Source organism: Catharus ustulatus, chromosome 1 (assembly GCF_009819885.2).
Source record: "Catharus ustulatus isolate bCatUst1 chromosome 1, bCatUst1.pri.v2, whole genome shotgun sequence".
Taxonomy (NCBI): domain Eukaryota; kingdom Metazoa; phylum Chordata; class Aves; order Passeriformes; family Turdidae; genus Catharus; species Catharus ustulatus.
In genome coordinates this window covers 23,632,244-23,656,215 of record NC_046221.1, presented here as the reverse complement: position 1 = coordinate 23,656,215, position 23,972 = coordinate 23,632,244, and the positions used below count along the sequence as shown (strand labels likewise).

The window sequence follows — 23,972 nt, the reverse complement described above, 5'->3', positions numbered from 1 at the left end:
CACTGTTGGGACTGTACCCCACACCTGCCCACAGCAGTCCTGGGTCATGCACATTCCTCAGAAAAGACATGTCTCCAAACACCTGATGTTCCTCTTGCTCTTCCCAAATTGAGATGCTGGAAACAGTTCAGATTCAGAAACACTGAGCTTTCTACACACACAGAGTGGGAAAACACAGACTCCAGGCTCCCTAGGCCATCACTTTCATTGTACTCATCTAGTTCAGCACCTGAATAGAAGCAATATTGCCAAATAGCACAACATCATGCTCGCCATGAGCTAGGCTGGGACAAAGCCTGCACTGGTTATAACGTGTACACCATGTACAACATGACTATGCTGCTCCCAGTGTCTGTCCTTGCTCTGTGTGCCTGCACAACACTGCACACCAACATCTTCAGACCAGCATGATTTCCATGGTGGTGTATGAAATAATCTTTTCGGAAATTAAAAAAATTAGTTTGATCCCCTTTAATTGTATTACCATATTACAGCATCAGAAGTCTTATCCACTGAAGTACTGAAAAAGTGGTCAAAACATTTATTATTATAATAAAAGCCATGACAACCAATGGTAAGTATTCACAGATATGCAACAGAGATAAAAATAACAGTGTCAGTGTTTGATTCCCTGGCACAGCTGTTAATGTCGACACAGCAGAGGTCAGAGCCCCATTTGGAAAGCTGTGGAGGTAAGTTCATTCAGTGCATTCCAGGAAGGTAATGATAACCCTGGCCTGTCTGAACTAATTCTCACTTGACAGTTGCACAGATGCCATGAGTTGGAAAGCAGCCAAGATGAACAGCATTTCATGAAAAAAGGTGAACATAACAAACGAAGGTTCTAACAATATATACAACCAGGTTTTCTATTTTTACTAATATAGATTTAGCCCTAGGTATATAATGGTGTAATACTTGGTAAATTTTTAAAAGAATCTACTGACCCAGTAGGTAAACCAAAATTACAGTTGCAGCCCCTGAACTTCTCAGAACAGACAATTAAGATGCTTAACCTGCTCATGAATTACATCAGGCTTCAGAGACTCAGTTTGGTCACACCTAAGCTAGACAATGAAGTGATCCAGCCTCTCAAGGCAATTCACTTTTGACAATAGCCATTATGCTCAATTACAACTTGATCATTTGTATGTGTCATCACCGAATGCAATTCAGTACAAAACCTTAGATATGAGTCTATTTCCTCCTGACTCTTTTGCACTAAATTTTAGTGTCTGTTTCAGATGTATTACTGTATTTTTTCAACATAATGATGCTTGTGATTTCCAGCTTGGAAGGTCTGCCTCATACAGCAAGTAGGACACACCACTTTTAAAAACTGAATTTGGTTGATTTGATGTTTAAAGGCTAAGTTTAAGGAGAACCAGTAAATATACAACAGACCTAAAACTATCCTGAGTTTTGTGAGAGCTACCCAGGGTAGCTCTTGCTCTGATGCCTCAGAATAAATATGCTGAGCTGAGAAACCTTACAAAGAAACCCAGCACCAACTACTGAGAGCTTTACGCAGAAAAATTGCTTATAGTCCTCATTGACAATATTGCAAATATTTTTCCTACTTGTTTCTTTGAATTCTGATGCAGAGTAAGGTTTACATTTGATGCTTGGCATCTTTTTGCCAGAATAACATATGCTGGAGCATCAAATGAAGCAAGAGGTATGCAGTCTACATGGTAGACACTAAGTGAAAAAAAGTTTATTTCAACAGCAAACATACAATGTATATGCAGTGATAACATACCCTAAGCTATTGAGAATGTGGTGTTCTGTGATATGATCACATAATTTGCTTAATTCCTAGGAATTCTGAGTGTGTGATAGTCAAGGCAGCATGACTGCTGGGTACAGTGCTTTGCTACTGTTTAAAATCAGTAACTAAGTCACAAAACTAAAAGAAGACTACCTAAAGTAATTCACATTATTTCCGTCAGTTTTCAGCAGTTTCTGTTAGATACAGGTATTTCCCAGAAAAAGTGTTTCCTAAGAAATTTTAATTAGGACATGCTTTACTATTTTGTCCAAGAAAGAATTTAGCAATTATTTCTTTTTGATTTTACATGCCACTACCAAGACTCTATTTTAATTCTTACAGCATCCCAATTAGCCCAGTATTAAAGATACTAATTATGGAAGACATGGTACATTACTTACACCATGACAGACCACTACTGAATATGCCAGATTTATAATTTACTGGAAGATCTTTGTTTGCTGTAAGTGCAATTAATGAAGAAAAACAACACAGTGGTGACATGTAGTCAGAAGCTTTTGATTATTTTGAAATTTTTTAAAGGGCATGAATCTTCTGATCAAGGTGCATGTTTTTTAAAGGCTGTCTGTGTGCACCTCAGCAAGTTGAACAGATTAACTTTGGAAAATAAACAGAGCTAAAAATAATTACTAACACCCCAATCATTTTATGAGCTATTATTTCACCAGAAAATGGAGAAAATATAACTTTAATCCTGAAAAAAATCTCTTCAAGGTTTATGTTCTCTATAAACCTTTCACTGAGAACTGAAAATATAAGTTAGTAATGCAATAAATGCCCTAACAAATATATCAGATTTTTCACTTAATGCTTTTTACAGGCTTAAACCAATCTGAGTGAAAGCAAATCACCTTTTACAGTCTGACTCTTAAAGGAAGAATGCCTTTCTGTTATGCTTTTTAAAATAAGGCATGGTGAATTTATATCAACTTCAGTGAATCTTGGGGCATGATAAAAGGAAGAAAATATAGCAGTGGAGTTAACATTCCATAGTATTCTTTCTTCACATATTTATTTCCTCACTGGCTGGACATAAGCAGGGAAAAAAAAAAAAAAAGGACGGAATATCACCCTCCAACATAGAAATAGCTGAAATAAACCTTTGGCACACAATGCAGTCAAAACTCTGTGTTTTTCCTCATCCCACCCTTGACAACCTGAATTGTTTCTCTCCAAATAATCCATGCAAAAGATATTCTGAAGAAAAAGAAAAAAACCCAAACTCTGAATTTCAAATTTGTCAAGTGGGTGCACCCATTAGGGAAATAAACAAAGTCTTCCTTATTTTCCCTTATCCAGCTGCCTTCCTGGACTTATTACCTTTAGAAAACAATCAAAACAAAGACAGAACTATGTGCTAGCAAATAAACATTAATGCTGCTCTATGAATCTCTACCCTCTTATCTGATATTTTATCATCTTGGGTTTAAGAAGTTTTAATTTCTTTCTAATGTAAATGAGAACTGGTTTGTTTGCTCAGTACTTCAACAAGAATTTGCTGCAAGGTTGCAGCATGCAGGCAGTGCCCTGAGAAGGATGACCTTGCTTTAGTGGGTGAAGCCAAAGATCATTTATCAGAGTTAACCTACAAATCTGTCTGGCTGGGGCCTCAGATCTGTCAAGCACTTGGAAGCAGCTACTTGCCCTGTCCTCCCACTGCTGCCTAAAACATTGCATGGGTCTGATCTTTTCTATTACTGTATACCTCTCAGCTAATAAAATAGATTTTTGTGGCTATGGAACTAACAGGAGTACTTTGTATTTATTTATACAGCTCATTAAAGGCGGATAGAGATTTGGAGGCAGAGAGAATGCCCCAAGCCTGGAAAGCTCAGGGAGACAGACCCCAGGCATATGCATGTATTTAACTTTATGCAGATGAGTTGCCTGGCTGAACCTAGTGAGACTGAGCAATTATGCAAAAGCAGGCATCCTGATCTTTTTGCAACTATACTCCTAAGCTAAGACATGAGAGGGAAATGATGCAGGACTAGTAAATACTGGGAGGAAGAGACCGAAATTGTTGCAATGAGAGTATATGGGCAATATATTCAAGCTATGCAGTCAAGAACACTTAATTATGTATTATTATGTCTGTATTTAGATAGACTTAACATCATACATAACTAGATGCAGCTCCCTGACCTTCAGGCACTTGGTTCAGGTGACATCACACAGGGTAGGACACCCCATTCACGCCAGGGCCGTGGTGTAGAAAATGCCATTCCTTCTCCAGATCCACCTCCCAATTTAGAGCACCCCTTGCTCTTTACATTTATGGAGATAGAAACTTTCTAAAGTGAACTTTAGGTCCTCTTTGAGTAGGGAGAACCAGCCAGACTGAAAATCCAGTGTCTGACACCAAAGGCAGAAATACATTTTAAGAGACAAATGTGCTTGTGTTAATGTATGAACTCAACTTGGAACTTGAAAAGGGGGAAAAAGTCTAGGTTTCTTATGCAGAGATGACCATGAAAGGAGAAAAGAGTGATCTCTCTAGTACACAATTTGGAGAAAATCTAACATTATTTTGCACTGGTTTTTTTTTTTTCTTTTTTCTTTTTTTTTTTTTTAAGGGGAACATTACATATCCACACATACCTGTATTGAAGTGTCTTTCTAAAAAGTTGGTTGAATTTAACAAATGATTTTATTCTTTTTATCTATAAACATCTTGGAGGTGAATCAACAAGTAACAAACTCCATCAATTTTAACTACCAATTACTGAAATACATGGGTATGTGTGAGGATATAGTGCTGACACTCAGAAATTGGCTTGCAGTAGGGAAGAACTCTACCCTGAACCATTTTTGCAAATCCTATCCTGTAAAAATATCATGAAAGAGAGACAGCTAAGCAGGGAGTTACTGCTATTTAGGCATAAATCAGCATAGGTGATTTAAGAACTAAAATCAAATTTTTTATCTACAGTAGTGACCACTAAAGGTCAGATTTCCCAAAGAGCCAGCTATCACTAAAAGTTGACTGCCAGCAGTGCACAGGCCACTTCTAACAACCCAAAAAAGCAGGTGGATTCTCAAAAGATATTGCACACATGGAATTGTGAAATCCATGGAGCTCTGGTCATGTGTGCTGTCATTGCATTGGATGGGTCTCATTTTAGAGTGTTAAACGAACATTAAGCTTTTGCAAAGGCAGATATTTGAGGCTGACAAGTTCTAGCAGATTCCAAACTAAGAACAAGAGCCTGGAGTCAAGGAGCACAAACAACTGATAAATTTACTATCTGGGCATAAGCCCATCTGATTCCCAGAAGGGAAAGCAACAGTTGTGAATCTGCCTGAACTATCTAGGGGTCATGAGAAGGCTTAAATATGAGAAAGGGATCACTGACATAAAAATAGGGAATAGGAGCTTTGTGAAGAAAGAGAGGAATAGGCAAAATTATGGAGGATTTGGAAAAGAATAAGAAGGGGTTCAAAAATGATGGAGTAAAACAGCCAGTGTTGGGATGAGAATTAAACAATACACAAAAAAAATGAATTTAATTTACTGGTTGCTTGTTATATCATCTGAAAAAGGATGTTGATCAGGACAGGACATGAGAAGTCGATTATGATAATCAAGATCAGAGTGACAAAGTTGATACAAGAAAGTATCTTGGAAAGGCTGGAAAGACAAAAAGGTAAAATGCATATATCATTCTGGATGCACATGATAGCGAAATTTCTTATTTTTCTTTTCCTAAGACTTTAGGCCTAAGTGACAAAAATCCTAAAAGAACAGTGAGAGTAGGAAGCTTCACTGGGAATACACTCAGGTGTGCACAGGGCATACATAGTAAGAACCTCTCTGTTGAAGCCTTATTGCTGAACTGAGCAGGGCTAGTGAAAGAGCCTGACTGCTCAACTACTGAGTGTCCACACTGCCCCTGGATTATCTGGCCCATGTCAGCTGCATGCTCCAAACTCACTCCTGGACACAGTCCAGGGAACAGCTCATGCCAGGGACCATCCCCGAAATGCAGTAGGTCCTATGCTCCCACAAGCAAGGTATGCCATATATTGCACTAGAAAACACAATTCCTACGGTCTGAAACATTGCCTTACTTTATACTGGAAATTTTGTTTAAAAAACCTAAGGCTGAACAACCCCAAAATAATAACTGCACCTGCAGCTGCATGGGGACCACACAAAGCCCACAGGAGATGCATGCCCAAGTGTTACTTAGCACAGCTGTGGCCAGGGCCTGCCACATGGCCTCAGGGCCAGCAGACAGTCCCTGGCTCTGCTTTAGTTTGCACTACAGACGTGGGCTGTAGCTGACAGAAAAATGATATTCACCAAACACTATCTGTCAACATCTCAGGAAAATTCATGCCCTCATGGTTGCTGAATAAAGCCTGACTCAAGGGCACTGTAAGGATCAAATATGATAAAAATAAAAGGAATGTACCCATATTCTGCAAAAGTCATAATGCTGAAGGAGGGCCAATAATGATCCAGAGCATGATTTTTTTATGTCAGGGTGGTGAAATTAGTTTGAGGTACACTAACAGTACATAGTAATAAACAGAACTTTAAAACTGCCAGAAAATCTAATCAAAGAAGGCAATGCAAAAGCGATGGTCCATTCTCAATATGCAGTGATGTTGGAGTGAAAAGCATAAATTTAACCTACTTTTACAAGACTTCCTTGCCAGAGACCACAGATATACAAATATCCATACCACAGATATCCAAACAGTATCAATCTTTTAAAACTATTCTTTATTCCCAAACAATAGGGACAAAAAAGCAAACAACACATTTGTAAGAATGTGACAGAAGTAAAAATTATACTTTCTCAATTTAAATTCTTCACAGTAGGATTCTGAGTTTATAAATCCAACATGAAAAAATTAGGTCCTTTATTCATTTGTATTTTAAGCCTCCTGTTGCAGCAGTGTTCATAAAACAAACACAGCTGGCATCTTTATTATTTTATTCACTGAAGGATTTAGCTGGACAAACATCACAAAGATGGTGGCTGTTTTCATTGAATTTATGATCAAATATTCTCCAGCATAAGATCAACTCTGTTACATCAATTATTATGAGATGTGAATAATTTAACAGAAAGTTGTCTATTTGTAAATCAGATCTTAGGGATAGAAATTCAGCTGAGGTAGCAGCCAGTGGATATACACTGTATCACAGAATTTAAAAGGATGCAGGCTTTTTGTGAATCACATTTAGTGACAAACGTTGCCATTTATATTTTGCTATCTAGTGAGCTGCTAGTTCAGGCAAATAATTTCAAAATTTTATTTTAAATTTTAATTAAATTCATCTTTATCAAGGAGAATTTAACTTTACTGATGCTTTTCAAAATTACAGAATATATTTCCCATAAAGGCTTAATTGAAAACAATAAACAAACTACCATCAACACCACATTTTGTGGGCTCTTTCCATAGATGCTCACCAGAGTCTGTTGTTCAGCCTAATGCCAGGAGAGCTATAATAATTTTAACGCAGAATGTGCGCCTTAGGATATGGGATTGACTCAGTGCCTGAAAGAAAAAGGTCAGTTCCCTTTGGAACCACTTGCCTCTTTGCCCTGCAGCAATGACAGGTGCACCAGCCCTGAGCTGAGGCTCGTTATTCACAGTGTGCTGCTGCAGACACAGAATCTAACCTCTCTGATTTGATGCATCAGCAGGGTGAGAGTCTCCCATCTTCCCATTCTGACATGGGTCAAGCAGGCACTGAACACATATACACAATGACCTGCTTGCAGCCAGCATCTTTCACAAATTCTCAAACATTAGCTTAAAACTAATCTAGTTCATTTAAAGAAATAACAAAATTTAAGTATTGAATTGTTTGGCTAGTAAATAACTTAAAGTTATGAAAAAATCACTGTTTTCAACAGTCTCCCACAATGATTTGTGTTTCAGTGTCTCTAATTGAAAAAAAAGAAAAAAAAGAAAACCTGTATGAAAAAAGTAAAAATTCTCATTTTTCTGTACAATATGGCAGGCAAGATGTCAGAAATCTTTAGGCAGACACATGAGGCAACACAACCAAAAATGCAGGAAAGGACGTGATTCAGATTTTCTTGAATGAATTTTAAGAGACAATCACAGAAGATGCTCATGAATGGCAGTACCTGAATACCTGTGACCTTGCCTCAGAAAAAGTGGTGGTCAAAATTACACAAAAACCCCCACATGAAATCCTCATAAAAGTCACTATTTGCTTAAGACAAAGATAGTTTATGATGTTTATAAACACAAATCTTAACCATTGTCATAAGTCTATGGCTGGCAACAGAGACTAACAGCATGAGTTTTGAGATTGGCTTAAGCCATCTGCACTGTGACAAAACCCAGGAACATTACTCATATTTTCATACTTATTTCCTGTCTGCACCATCTACATTTCTGAGATCCTAAGATGAGAATCAAAGGAATTGTTCAGTTAAAGAAAAATTATCTGTAATACAGAACAAACAGCAGAGGATTGTATCAAGCCACATAAGCCAAGAGCAGTTGCTTAGCACGAAGCATTTTTGAATGCCAACCTAGTTCTCAAGTTGTCTATCATTTTCACTTTCCTTTTGGAAAAATCTTGCCTTTAATAGCTACATGCAAATAATGAGAGAGCCAGTAGTAAGGTCTACTTCCTTCCTATTATTACCTTCATAGTATGTCTTAATTCCTTAGACAAACATTTTAAAAACATATCTCAGAGACTCAATTTTGTCAGCAATGTCATTATCTGGAGATGAGAGATCTCAGCAGATAGGCCAACAGAACTCAAGCAAGAGGGTAGAAATCAGAATGTGAGGATATCATGATGCCTGGTGCCTCTGATCAGAAAGTATTAGACCTCAAACCAAGAAATGAACAAAGACCTCATGGCAGCATATGAGTAACAGACTACCAAAATCATAATTCTGAGAAATTAATAAAACATTGGCATGTAGAAATGCAAGGAGAAAGAACAACTGGAAACATCTGAAGATCTGATCAGAAAGTACTCAAAAACCTTAATGAAGAACATACATTGAAAAAAAAGTCATACCTGGAAACACCAAATAAACATGTCTATCTGATATACGTCTCAATATCCTAAGGAATTCTTAAGGAATTAGTGAGGATAGCAAACAAATGTAAGGCATCTTTTATAAGTCTTTCCAGGAATTCTACATAAGAATAGCTAGTTCTCTTTCCTCATTTCTCTTCATAGGCTTATTACTGTAGATATGTTACAGTAACATCTAATTTTGCTCTGCATTCTACAGTATGGTACTAGACTTAAAAAAATATATGCCCATACTTCCTTTTTGGTTTTCAAAAAAGGGAAGCTTGGCAAATATTTGTTGGACACTGACACACAATATAGAAGGAAAGCACAGACAACAGAAACAAAAGACAATATGGATGTAAAATTAGATTTCAGAAGAAATAAGAAAAAATGGCAATCAAAAAAAGAGGTGACTAATGACTAAGACATCATATAAATAATTTTCTTAAAGTGGACTTAATAATTGGTGGAACAAAACAACAAAAGATAATGTTTGATGCAATTTCTATTGAAAAATCTTGCTCTGTGGACAAACTCTGAAGAGCTGGGATGTGATACACTATCTCAAAGACTGAAAGTGGCTGACAGACCATAAGCAAAGGGTAATGATGAGTGGCAATGTACTGAGTTGGAAGGGAAGTGTCCAGCTGTGTGCCAGAGGGATTAGCGTTAGTCACAGTTTTATTTAACATCTTTATTAATGACCTGGAATAAGGGATACCCTGCATACTGAATCAACTCTCAGATGACACCAAATGCTGAAATCACCACAAAAGACAAAGGCATTAATACAAAGAAACTAACAGTAGTGAGGCATGTGGGCAGAAAATCTAAAAACAAGATAGAGCATATAACATTACAATTATTTCCACAGAATAATAACCCCAAATATGGATAGGTCCAGAGTTAACAATACAAAGAAACTCTAGTCCAATGCCAGATACTGAATTAAATGCTGCAGAAAATAACAAAGAACATCCATGTACATTGGGGCTGTATTTTCACTGCTGTCATGGATGGGAAAAGGTACAGGGCAGTAACAATGTAATTTTAGTAATAAAGCAGCATAGAGTTATTAGTACTCTGAAACAAAAATGACAAAAGCTTTTGTGGTCCAGTTTAGAAGGCTTATTAGTATTTTCAACTGGGACAAGAGGATGTAACACAATACCTAAAGCTTAGCAACACAAAAGAGAGGGAATTTAGGATAAGGCAAGAGTAAATTGACCATCAGGATAAGCATGATATCAATGAGGTCTGTGAGGAATAGTCTCTTCCCCCTAAGTTTTAAAAAGGTGTAACTTTGCGGTTGCTCCAATTTAAAAGGTAAGAATAAAAGTCGGAAAGGATTTTTCAGCTTGGCAAAGGGACAAATGGAGGAAGTGCAGAGATGTTTCCTAGAGCCTGCTCCATCAATGGAGGAAGGGCAGATATGTTTCCCAGCGCCTGGCTCCATCAATGGAGGAAGGGCAGAGATGTTTCCCAGCGCTTGGTCCATCAGCATCCCGCAATCCGGACCCGAGCTGCAATCCCCGCAGCGCACCGGGCTCAACGCGGATCTGCGCGCACAGGAACAGCGCTACGTGCCAGCAGGAAAAGGCGCCAAACTAAGACTGAGCAGCTTCCACCACCCCGAAATTAATTTTTATTTAATTAAACTTAATTTTACCATTTAAACAGTGACGAATTAAGGAATAAACCGCGCTAAGCGGAGAAATGAAGGACAAAAGCGCCGCCGGGCTGCGGGCGCCCCCTGGCGCGAAGAGCGCGGCACTGCAGCGGCGGGGCGGGACACCGCCTTCTATCGCGGGCATGTCGCGATATGACTCCGGGCCCTGGGGAACCGCCTGTCCATGGGAAACAGGGGAAAAAACGGAAAATACAAAATGCTTTTTGTTTCCAGTGCAGCAGTATGGTTGCAAACCTCCCGGAGGCAGAGGCGGGTTTATATTTATATACTTGTAGGAAATATTTCCATCCCGTGTCCAGCTCCACCCCTGCTCCCCTGCGTGAGCCGTGGCCCCTGCTGGCCCCAGCAGCCCGGCCATGTGCTTACAGTGCACAGGGGCACACGGCCAGCCCTCCTCTGCTCCGTACTGCCTCAAATCCTTACTGCTCCGGGGTTCATCCAGCAGAAAGGTTTCTGCAACCACAACACTAAAGCTTTTTGTTTCTATTGTGTGGAGAGCTTGAGTATTCCTTCGGTGGTACTACACTGTGTTACAATGAGCAATGCTGGTGAAGGGACAGGACAGTGAAGGGGTAAAAGTGACAATCAGAAGAGAGCTTTTTCTTTAATCGAAACCCAGTTAAGGCAAAGATTTTCTTAAAAACCCAAACAAGAGAATCCCAAACCAAAAATGCTTCCCAAGTCTTAGCTCTAAGCAATTCCATAGTGTGTGCCATACTTGAAATGAAATACTGACTCAAGCTACATCGACTTGTCTCCATTCACTCACTTTGCTTTCTTCAGGAAGTTTTCACTGAATAACAGTCCCAAAATAGGCCAGTCCATCCTGGAATGCAACTTTTAAACACCCTGGCCTCAGAAAGGGAGGTCTCAAGTACAGAGGCCATCTGTTAAAGGAAGAAATCCTCAGCAGTGGGACTGGTTGTGAGAATAAAGTGTTATTTATATAATAAATACAGCCATGTTGGGGAATTACAAAGTAGTCGTCCTATTTATGCAGAGCAGAATTTGTTTTCAACTGCACCTTTTCTTTCCAACCTAATTTCTCACAATACAACCCATTATGACAGAAGGGTCTGAAAAAGCTTTTTATATCCTACCAAATATACACAAGGATAATTAGTTCTCTTTTGTTATTCTTCTGTAAGGGTTTATTATTGTGGAGAAGCTTTTGCAAATTGAAAGACGTTGCACTGCATTCTGGAGGCAGAGCTGTTCTTGGTTTTTATTGTGTAAAGATAATTGAACAGAAAAGTTCAGGAAAAAAAGTGAAAATATAATTCATTATGAGCTCTGTAGGAAGATCAGATTACCACATCTTAGTTCTTTTAAGACCAGAATTTTATAATTACATTCCACAGTATGTTATGTCATGCTATGTAGGTGAAGCTTCGTACTACATAGAAGCAAACATCAATGCAAGTTTTGTTTCTTAATAAGCATTACTCCAAAATTTATAGATTCCATCTTATCTAGTAAATACTCTCTCTATAATCTTTGAGTAATTTGACAACCAGTGAAGAAATTCAGTGTTAAAGTCCCCAAATTACTTAATTCACTGTATGTGAAAGTGATATTATTTGCCTCAAACACTTCCCAAAAGTAGGCTCTAATAATAACCAATTCTATTTTAAGAATTTAAGGGATCTGACTTATATAATGATCCTGCTGTGTTTCACTTTGTCATTGCTTTTAAATTCCATGTTTTTATATAATTTCCAGCTAGACCAGGAATTGAAGAGCAATTGACTTGTGTCCAGTATCTTTCCATCATCTTGTTGTGCCTTCAAAATCGTCTTGTGGAAGCTGATGTTTGTTGGTCAGGTGCAATTATTTTACCCTCAAACTACTGTCTGTGATTTTTTTGGGAAGGTTTCAGGTTGGAGTTTTTGTTGCCTCTCTTCATTTTGCCTTACAGACATGAAGCTGGTTCTGTATATACTGGAAGAGTATTATTCTTCCTCCTACTAACCTCCCCTTACATAAATTGAATTAAAATGTACATTTTGAGGTAAAAGCCTCTTTGAAGGCTTCCAAACCCATATTCTCACCACTACATGCTGTGACCTCAAAATGTATATATAAACAAGATAAAGGATCAGCCTGTGCCTGAAAGATGAAACAGGAGATAGTGAAACTTCGTTGTGTTTAGAAAATTAAAGCTGTTCTCTTCCTATTCGGGAGCATGAAGTTCAATGTCACTGCTGTACAGTTTCTATGGAAATTTCTATGTGATTTTTTTTTTTCATTGCAATTCCTTCCCTATAAAATGCAGTAATGGGACATCAATAGAAGTTTATGCATACATGTAAATCCTTACAACACCATAAACATTGCTCTTTAAGGTTTATCTTTCAAAGCTACTAAGATGTTGAGAGGAAGTAAATCTGTACCAAAACCAATGCACATTTAAAAACAAAAGGCTGCATGTTTTTCTCCTCATTTCAGGTCTCATGATTATTGCCTTTAAAATAATTATGTATGTATGTGACATTTTTGTATCACTAATAATCTTCCACAAATTAAATCAGGAAGTTAGAAAGGTTTTTGAATTTAAGACTGGAGATTGCTGCTTTTTGAAACATGATAAGAAAGAAAGAAAATTTCTAGAATGAATCAGTCTATCCATGTGTTAAGCTTTACAGCTGGATTATAAGCCCTTGGGAATATGATGTCTAAAACAGAAATGTTTATACATCCTTAACTACAGCTGTGCAAGCAAACAGCGCTCTAATACAGCACACAGATAAAGATTTACACTGGAAAAAGGGAAAGCCCTTTACAATTCAAATGTAAATGATACATAATTTTGAGGCACTGAATATTTCCTGTTATAGAAGAAACACCGTATGAGGCACTGAACTGTATATATTGTCATTGCTTTCAATCCTTTCATTTATGCTGAAAAATTGCAAATCCTTTATGCACAGAGCATTTAAAATGTATAAATATTTTTGAAGAGGTTTCATAGAATTTAGAAAGCACTGGTCTTATTTGAGTCAGCTTGTGATGTGATCAGAACTTGTGTCAATTATGAAATCTCAGAGACTGAAGCTGTTTTAAGCCAACTGGGTTTTGTTCTTTTTTGTGGTATTTTATGAAAAGAGAAATTTCATGCAATAGTCTCGAAGGAAATATAAGACAGCAACTTCTCAAATTCAAACCAATTATTGTACTTATTAATACATAACTGCTGTATTTTAATAGTCTAACTGCTCTTAAAATACAGAAAAAAGACTTCAGAACAGGCCTGCAGGATGGATGGAATAGCATGCCAATATCTATTCACATTACTTAGGCAAATACCTGCCTCCAAGCAAACACATTCAAATCAATATTAGTTTCCTTGTCCTTCTTTCCCAATCCAGATCTAATTGCCTATGTTGTAATATAATTGCTTCTTCCAAGCTTTTGGATTTCATTAAGTACTTCTAAAGAAAAAAATCAACTTGCAATTTTTTTGACTGCAAAAGGACAGGATACAGATTTAATTTTTAAAAGGAAAGCTGTGACTTCCAGGAAATTGAATTGCATTCCAGGCAGTAAGATTGAGGTACAGTCAAACATTTTAAGATGCCTGCAAGGATTGTAATTGGCAAAATGGTCTGAGACTGTTGTTCCCTCTGCAGTAAACAGGAGATGGATTCATTCACGAAAGCCAACAAATTAGGCTCCTAGACTGAATTGGACAAGCCAGGAGTTTTTCTATGGACTATTGAAAGTCAATTAATGCAGGCTGGTAACACTTAACCTTTATGGAGGCCTGAACTGGTTTCAGTGCCAGCTTCATTTTTTACAGCAGGAATTGGGAACCAAGGAGGACCCAGTAGTACTGCAAAGTGAGCTACAGGGTCATGGAAGATGCCTGGCACTACAGAAGGACAGGTTTTGACTCAAAGGATAAACATTCATGGTATTACATTCAACAATTAATGCCAAAATATTTTTAACAACTATCCTGCTACATTAAGGGATTCTTCCTCCTTCAGTCAACCACAATTTCAAAAGGTGGTTTGTTTTTGTTTTAGTCTTCTAGTGGTTTGTTTGTTTTGGTGGGTTTTTTTAAATGAAAACACTGGACCAAATGAGTTTGGGAAGGAGCAGAAACAGAAAAAAGTAACAGAATGGCTAAGTGAATACAAACCTAATCACATTTTGGAAAAGTGACCATGCTATAGATTTTGCAGGTGTAGATACATTTCATTGCTAATAAATAAGGATATTGAAAAGGCATTTGGATTTCTACTCTATTAATAACCTTTTTCCTTTACAACAAGGAGGTTTCTTCACCAAAACATTTGTATCATCAATTTCAGTGGTGAACTTGACGATGTTACAGTCTCCTGCTGATTAATCTCTTGAACTCTCTGGTAAACTATCAACCAAGACAGCCAGTTGGTAGCAAAAATAAAATTTTGAATTAGTACCAGAAAGAAAACAGCAATGCTGGTACAGCAAAGGCTTAGCCTTGCTGCAGAACTTTTGGTCCAAAGAGAGCGGAGAAAAATTCTAACAGCTTTTCTGGCAAGACAAGTTGTTGACATAGCTGAAATCATCCAATTCAAACTCTTTATGCTTTCCTCAAAATATAAAAACTATTAATTGCTCAAGACAGTGCAGTCCAAATATCCTGTCTACAAAGATTCTACATGTGCTGAGAAATCTTCCAGCAGACTTTACACAGATGATTACTTAGAATAATGCCAGTAGTGTGGTGTTCAGTCTGAATGCTCAGCAAGTAACCTTTCAGGACTTTGAGCACAACACCTTTATATCAATGTCCATCTGATGTAAATGTTACCAAATTTGGGAAACATTGAAAAGAAAAATAAAAAGAAGTGTGGTGGATTTTCACTGATTTTTTTTATTCATAATTAAGATGACAACAGTATGGTCAGCAGCTCACAGCAATGACAGATGGACCTGGCAACAGGGGATGATTATGTGGAAACAATATTCAAAAGTGGATTAGAAACATATTATTTAAAAGTTTCTTAATTTTTATAGGTGAACAGAGAAAACAAGATTCCAAACTGATGGCCCAAAGCAATAACACAATATTTCTCCATGAGCTCAATACACTTGCCAACTAAAACCATCAAGAAGAAATTACTATGCTTGAAGTTTCTTCCTATTTACAATTCATAGCTGGCTTATTTGAAAAGAATAGAGTCATTCTATGTTAGATATAACTTCAGCATACCCTTGAAGAGTCAAAAGTGCAATTAAAAAAATACTTACTTATTCCACGCTTGACTAAGGTTTTTAGGGCCGTAATGTGTAAACCGTTCTGTAAGAAAAAAGGGTACATTAAGTTACTTTACTAAATCCAGGATTTATTTAAAAAATATTTATTTATTGTCAATTTTCATAATTTCATCATTTCTATGTATCTTCTGAAGATCAAGTCCTAAGACAAGGAAAGAAAACTAGCCTATGAGCAATTGCCATACAGAGGAAAAGAAATACCAAAACAAAACACCAATACCAAGAAAGCCCCCAAACCAAATCAAACCAAATTGTGGCATCACCAGAAATGGAAGGTTTTACAATTATTTCTAGAATAGTTTTTGATTGCTACAGGAAAAAAAGAATCCTGCAATCTAGTGGTTTTTCCTTCTTCATGGCAAATACAATTCTCTACAGCCTCCCTGTCATATTTTTAGGATAAGAGTAAGAGTAAGAGTGGATCTCTGTGATACACAGAACATGATGAACACATAAGTCTATTTTCTAAAGAATGCATATAAATAATGAGCAGAAGTAACAAGTACAATGACAGCTTGTTTACTCAAACATTAAGTTCTTCAGTTCACATAGAAGTACTTTCCCACTCATATCCAAGAAGATGCTTGAGCTGCAGTAGGATTCTAGTTGAAAAAGGAAGATGTTATGTAAGCTGCTGCAGAAATGAAAGGTCAGTCCTTCCTTAGCCTCCTGAAGAGGAGCTAAGTGCCTCTCAGGTAGCAACAAACGAGTTCAGCTGGAGAACAGAGCAACATTTTCCATGGAGACTCGTTGCACAGAAATCCTGCCATGTAGACTGGTGCTCACCATGGCCAGCTACCCTAATGTGATTGCATTAGTTGGTGTGTAGAAGTTCTAAACTTACTAAATACTCCATAAAGTCTAAAAAAAAAAAAATAATAATTTTGCTTTCTCTCCACCCATGTGCATGTCATTTAATAGACTCATTGTAGAGTTGCAATAGTATTTTTTATATATATGCACACTGATATACATGCATCTTACTGTGAAAAACAGCTGTAAATGTAAACTTCAAAGGGGTTGTGTTCAAATTCCTGTATTTGTATACTTGCTTGTATCATTTCTAAAGTTGTCATGTACATTTCATAAAGAGTCAGTTCTAAAGATGCCAAAACCAAGGCAGAAGCAAAATCCTAGCGTCAATGTGGATGCTTTGATTTTATTTCTTATACCTATATTTACGGGTTTTTTGCCCCTTTAACTAAAAAGACAAATGCAGAAGCTTCAAATCTCATTGAATTCACTATTGGAAGTTACTGATAATCAGTAGACCTGCAAACTGTGTCTGTGGGCCACTTCATGTTTACAAGTTTTCTTGCTTTAACCGTACTGATGCAGTTAAAGAAATGAAATCACTCCCTTTTAGTTATGTGTGGCAAGTGTACTGGAAACTGGAAGCTACATAACCCTTCCATTTCAGTTTGCAAAAAGGAATTAAATACATGCATATATGCAGATACCCATTAAAATTGGAAAAAAATAAAGATTTTTTTTCTATTAAGTAAATTGTCCAACCAAAACACGGTCAATTCATTTATGACAATGGACTGAAAAATAAAATGCAGCTAGACAGCGCTGTGTAACAACATGTCTGAGATACACATGGGAGTTCAGCTAAATAACTGCAAATTTGCACATTAATCTGTTTTGGTGCAGAAAAATCTGTGTGGAAAGAGAATTGAACTGACTTGAAACACTGCTGAAAAGGTAACCTGGACCTCGAGAGAGACAGATTTTGATTTTATCTGTCATTCTGCAATATGTTTTGGTCAGATACTGAGCTGGTTCAAACTGACAGAGCAACACTGATTTCAACAGAGCTACATCCACTTAAAACATTTGAGAAGTATCATATACAACATATTTTCTTGACCAGACTATCTGGTGTTTATTTTAATCAGTTTAAGCTATTTTTACTGTGGGAGGAAAGCCCCAGAGTCAACAATTTGGCCAAACTGCCTTCAGGTTTTAATGTCCAAAGATCTGTTCCAGTTCTGCAAAAAACCTGAAAAACTATTGCTATGCCAGATGAATTTTTACTGAAAAAATGATGCACTGGAACCAATTACGTAAATGCTATAAGGAACACACATGAGCAAAACAAACTTCTCAAAGGGATCTTCCTTTGCTGTCTACAGTTCCAGTCTAAATACCTTTTTAAGCAAGTATCTTATGCATCATATTTACCAGGGAGAGGGAAAACTGAAGGGCAAGACAAAGAGAGGGCAAAACCCTATTTATAGAGAGGCAAATGTTTAGTCCATAGTCCTTAATTTCAAACTCTGTTGAATATGCTGTGACTGCAAACCATGCTTCTCCTAACGACTGGTATCAACTCTTTCCTCTCTACTTAAGCAGGGTAGAGGCTACTTACTTTACATCTTTTATACAGAGAAAGAAATCACACATTGATAAAATAACAGGTCACATTTTTCTACATCATTTTGTGGTCATGGCTCCTACAAGAGTCTTCCTAACTTTTATGGACATGGGACCATTGTGTTAATTAAGCTCGGCCTCATGTACATGCCAGCTCTTAATATTTTTCTGAATTCATCCTTTAGAGAAAAAAGAAGCAGTGAAACCAACTGATTCTGGTTTCAGGGTTGCCAGAAGCTACAAGGATCTCTTCCTTGAGCTCCTTCACCATGATGCAAGTTTTTCAAGTCCTGAACTATGAAACCACAAAATTACATACCTAAAACCACCAAACTTGCAGTCCCAACATAGGCAGAAAAAAGAGGCAAATTAACTTCACAACTTTTATCTGAGCACCTCCTGCTTGTGTCGCATTTATCACAGAACCAGAATTCAGTCTCACAATTACATCCCCAAATTTGCTTCTGAGTCACTTTTTAGAGTGACTCTCACACACCTGTGTGAATGCCTCTGTCCTTTATTGCTTGATGGATGTAATAAACCCAAATCTAAAGCTTAACATATCTGTGACCAAAGGCAAAAAATTACATTCTATGATACTTTCAAGCATATAGCTTTGATATTTGTTTTTCAGAAGCTACCACTGATATGTTCATAAAGAACAGTAATGTAAGTCTGTATGTGAGACTGGGAATTCTGCAGAATTACCATGAATGCTCCCCCACAAAAGAAATCTTTGCCTGACATACTGAGAGGCAACAGTACTGGCAATCACAATCTCAATCCAACCTCGTGGAAGAAACCCTGTGGAGCAAAAACTTAATTCCTCTCCCTCATCACTGAAAAGCAAACATGCACATACGAAAATTTCATATAGACACTCACATGATCACTCACCCACCCAGCCATCCTCCAGCACATACAAACCACTCCAAAGAACAAGGTGCACCTTGCTGAGGCAGCTGTTCACTCTCATCAGGTTGAGATTAAAGAACCATGAAAAACTACAGGTTTACAGATCAGGATCTCAGATGTATTTTGAATTTTTATAGTTCAAATTGTAGGTATATATACCAGAGTTCAAATATTTTAGATTACTAGTATTACATGTATTTATTTTGAATAAAAATTCTGGAAAGCCAATGCAGTAAGCACATTTGAAATTTAAAGTAAAAAATTATGATTTTAATTTCCTTTACACAAACACTTCAATATTTGCCAATTTTTTGGGAACAAATTCAGGAAACAAAATTTGTTCCTCTGCATTTTTATGCCAAATATGCAGTCATCAGCCTCACTACCAGCTATATCTCACTGTTACAGAACTGGCTTTTCACATGGGTGTTGTATTTCACCTAGTAAAAGGTGAATTTTTGCTTATAGGAAACAAAAGAAGGGAGAGATTTTTAGTTTTGTTAAAATCACACAGCACCTTACAGTGTTTGCTTCTTAGAAGGTCAAGGTAGCCAAATAAGTGGCATGCCCACAATCAAATGCAGTGTAAAGACATGCCTGTATAGGACTGCATAAATAAAACCTAACATGTAATATTCCTATTTGTTATTGGAAAGATGTAGCAACATTTTCCTGTAGCATAATTTTTACTCTCAGAATGTCCCAAGCATATCCAAAAGGACTGGGCTAACATGTCCCTTCCACACCCTGAGAACCAGCCTCAGAACCAAGGCTCTGTTCTGCTGGGCAGTGCACACAGCCTGCTCAGACGTGGTGAGGGGGGCAGTTATTCTTCTGGCAGCACAAGGATCTGAGCTGCTCTTTGCTTCACACCTTGCAGCACAGCTTATTCAGTGCCTCATTTGCCAAGGGAGCTTTTAGGACTGTGCCCCACCAACAGTAGCATCAAGAGGCAACTGGAGTAACAACTGCAAAATTGAAGCAGAAATGAGGAACCAGAACCAGAGGAAGAGAGGGAGGGAATTTCTCAAGCTAGTTAATTAGACAAACTTGATGCATTAAAAAAATTATGTTTTTAAAACAACTGCTTCTAAATTCTGGCCAGTTTGAAGGCCTCAGAAAATAAATAAATAAATAAACAAACAAATAAATAAATAACCTGTCCAGAAAGCTCATCCATTACACTCAGCAGTACTAAGTGGTCTTAGAAAAAACAATATTTCTTTCTTGCTATTTCTTATTTCCTTTAGACAGTCTTTCTACAGCAACAGTGTTATATGTGCATACTCACTTGTGTGCACACACATATACCTCCATGCTCTGCACTGCAAACATCATTATGTGCCTGATAAACTCGCTCCATCTGACAGCCCTGCATCAAGGGCAGGTTCAAACAGAAGCGAGCTCCAGCAGAACTCACTAGTGAGCTTATTAGCAGACCACTGCAGGAATACTGGTCTGCTGTGAGAATTGGAAATATAAGCACTTGCATTTTAAGTAACATAAAACAAGATGAGGGTTATTTCCTTTTTTATCAGTCAGAAAAACACATGAACTATTACACCTTTGCCACATTTGCTTTGAAAGGACCTAAGATAGGCAAGAAAAGCTACAGAAGGAATTAGAGGCAGAATACATTTTGATTTTTAGCTTCATTTTAACAGTATTGATAATCAGCTTCTAGTCTAAACCAAAGAACTTAAAATGCAGTTTGACTTCAAGGCATTTTTTATGTTGTTAATCAAAACATGATGGCTAATATGCATTCCCTGATTAATGCTCTTCTCTATTTAAAACCAAATGTGATTAGCTTAAATGCAAATATTTAAACATCACCATAATTAATATTTTGAAAATTCTAATTCATTATTTCTTTGAAAGGGTTTTCTTTACATATAATTTAAAAGTCTAACATGACTAACTCTGTATTGTGATGTATATAAGACATATACCATTTTTAGTAAAGATTCAATTCTAAAATTATTCAAATTATGTTAGCTAAAGATCTAAAGACAAGCATCCATGTTGGTAAGAAAATTTTCAAGCACTATAATATTTGCAGCACTAATGTGCAATTAGAGTTTTTTCTGAAGTTCAGCCACAATCGGAGTTTTATCAAATACATGAGCTAGACTTTGGAGTTTTGTATGCCAAAACATCTTGAGAAAAATTACAACTCCCTCCCCTCCATCCCATCCCCTCTTCTCCCTTCCATTTGCTTTAGAAGGGCACAGTTTGTGTAGAGGAAGAATAGCTGCTGTTTCCTATACTGTATGGACAAAGAATGAAATGTTGCTGACACCCGGAAGTGCGGTTTATAATCAGGTGCGGCTTGTAATCATGAAATTACTGTACTTAAATTCTTGAAGACTACATCTATACCAGTAATTTAAATGAGCTTGGCCAAGACACCATCACTGTCCTGTAGCAATGCTGCAGCACCTCCCACTTCCATCCTCCAATACAGAGGATGGGGACTTCTTACAGGGAACAGCTCCTGGCCCACAAAACCTCCTAAGCCCAAGGAAGCTTCCTAATGGCCAGGAATTAATTATTTGTAAGTGCTAATTGTCATGAGGCAAAGGCATACCAGAGGCTGCTCTGACAGTCTAACAGCAGAGGCTTCCACATCACCTGCAACATTCCCTGGCATCAATGTAGATGAAAACAAGCAAGATATTGATTTAGCATGCAACAAAATGTTGACAGGCTTTGGAGAAACTCTGTAGGAAAACCTGCTATGAAAGTTTGAAAAGCCATATGTTCTCATACACAGTATGTTCATGTGTTTGTGCCAAAGGAGTTCAGTCTCTCAGTCCAGCCCTAAAAGGAGACTTAAATCTTTTCAAAAAATCTGGCTGCCAATCAGTTGTTAAGATGCATGTAGGCAGATCATATTTCTAAACCAAATCTATATTTATTGATCACATGGGAAGTAAAGTAGAACTCCTGAGTTAGAAAACTAGCTCTACAGTGATTTTGTCCATCACAGACTTGTGATTTTTCAATAAATCCACTGAAGTATTCATCAGTCCCTGGTAAAATCCATGTTATACACTATCTCCTATAAATGTTTTTTCTCACTGTTTCTTTTTGTTTTCTGATTTCTCTTTAAGGAGATACTCTTCCTCTTTTCACCCCAGCTTTAGGGATTCTCTTTTAAAAATCAGTGCTCAGTGATGTTTCCATTGTCTAATAAAGGCACCTTTTCAGTGTGTTACTCTCTATTGTATCTAATCTTCTGTGGAACACTGTGAGGTTCAGGCTCCTATGCCATCAACCCAAGATTAAATATTTAACTTTCTTTCATCTAGAAACAGTATTGTAAAGAACCTGATGCACAGTGAACATTAGAAAGCATCCTCATGTTTTTTCCACCTTCCTAACAAGTTCCTTCCTCTCCTTGACCATTACCATCTCTTCATTGCCACAGACAGTTCATTTATCTTCTATTGTGACCATATCTTACCTTCTCTCATTACCTCCTGATAAATCTCTACTTAACTTCCCAGGATGGAGGTTACACAGCATCAGTCCCAAACACTGACTGAGAATGTCAGAAAAGTGAAAACTTGACTTAAGTGTAGATATTTATCCAAAGGCTCATCCTGCTCACTTATTTGGACAGGACTCAATCCAGGAGAAACAGCTGGAAGGTTGATAGGACTCCAGATTAAAAAACCAGGAGATTTAATAACAATAAAGAACATAATGAACAAAAAATCAGGAAGACTTTGACACAAGACTGGCAAGGAAGCAGCTTGTTTGGGAATACTGCTTCACCCTCTACTCATACAGATAAGACATAGTTAATGCCTACTGTAATTCATTCCTGGAGATACAGGTCCAGTGATATGATTGATGGTTGGATCTGGTTTAGCTCAGCAAATCTGCTATTATCTCCTAAAGCATTGCAACAAAAGAGTGAATAGTGAAAACATTTTCTACAAATCTAGGGGATCATGTTCATCATTGAAAGTGTCTATGTCCAATAGCCTGTAACATGAGGATGAAATATCAAGACAACTAGCACTTTTTCACAATTCCCTCAAACTTTTTTCCTAATTGAGGGCAGATAATTACTTTCAAGGGATCCAGAATTTGGTGATGAAATCAATGAAATGATGATTCCTGAGTACAGGAAGACCCTCTGAAGATTATAGCATCCACGACAAAGTGAATCACAGATGTATCCCAAAATTACTGAAATACTTCTGAAGTATTTCAGGCCTCTCAAATGTATTACAGTAAATTCACGAATACAAGCCGCATGGAGTATAAGCCGCATATCCAGTGTGTTGGCAACATTGATGTCTTTGTCAATAAATAAGCCGCACCCGGAATATTAGCCGCACTTTAGTTCGCCGCGAACTTTCACAAAGTTGTCATTTAGTAACACAATCGCAGGATTGCCGGGGCTTACTGGCTTACTGCCAACCTCGGAAACATTGTTTCCAAGTGAAAAAAGACACACCCTTTATTTACAAGCAAAGAAAGACAGGAACAATAGTGTGGTCATTTTGCGAGCATTCCCAATGAACCCGCGTTGCCTTTAAACAGCCGCTCAGCCACGCGGGCAGGCAGCTGAGCTCCGAGCGGAGCCACATCTCCGTGCTGGCACAGGAGCGGCCGCTCTGGCCCTCGCAGCCCCACGGGGGGAGCAGCCGTTGTAGCCCTCGCGGCCCGCGGGGCGAGCGGCCGTTGTAGCCCTCGCGGCCCGCGGGGCGAGCGGCCGTTGTAGCCCTCGCAGCCCGCGGGGCGAGCGGCCACTCTGGCCCTCGCAGCCCCGTGGCCGAGCGGCCGCTGTAGCCCTCGCGGCCCCGCGGGGCGAGCGGCCGTTGTAGCCCTCTCCCTGCGAGCCGAGTGGCCGTTCTACCCCTCTCCCTGCGGGC

The 23,972-nt window shown here is 38.0% G+C and overlaps 1 protein-coding gene across 5 annotated transcripts in view; it reads right to left on the bottom strand.

Moving 5' to 3' along the window:
• Positions 1–23,972, bottom strand: part of CDK14 (cyclin dependent kinase 14) — a 514,904-nt gene that overhangs the window by 264,249 nt on the left and 226,683 nt on the right. For all 5 annotated transcript variants that reach the window (XM_033083308.2, XM_033083300.2, XM_033083326.2 and 2 more), the window contains one exon: positions 15,760–15,808. In XM_033083308.2, coding sequence (XP_032939199.1) covers positions 15,760–15,808 — 49 coding nt within the window. The remainder of the gene's footprint in view (positions 1–15,759; positions 15,809–23,972) is intronic.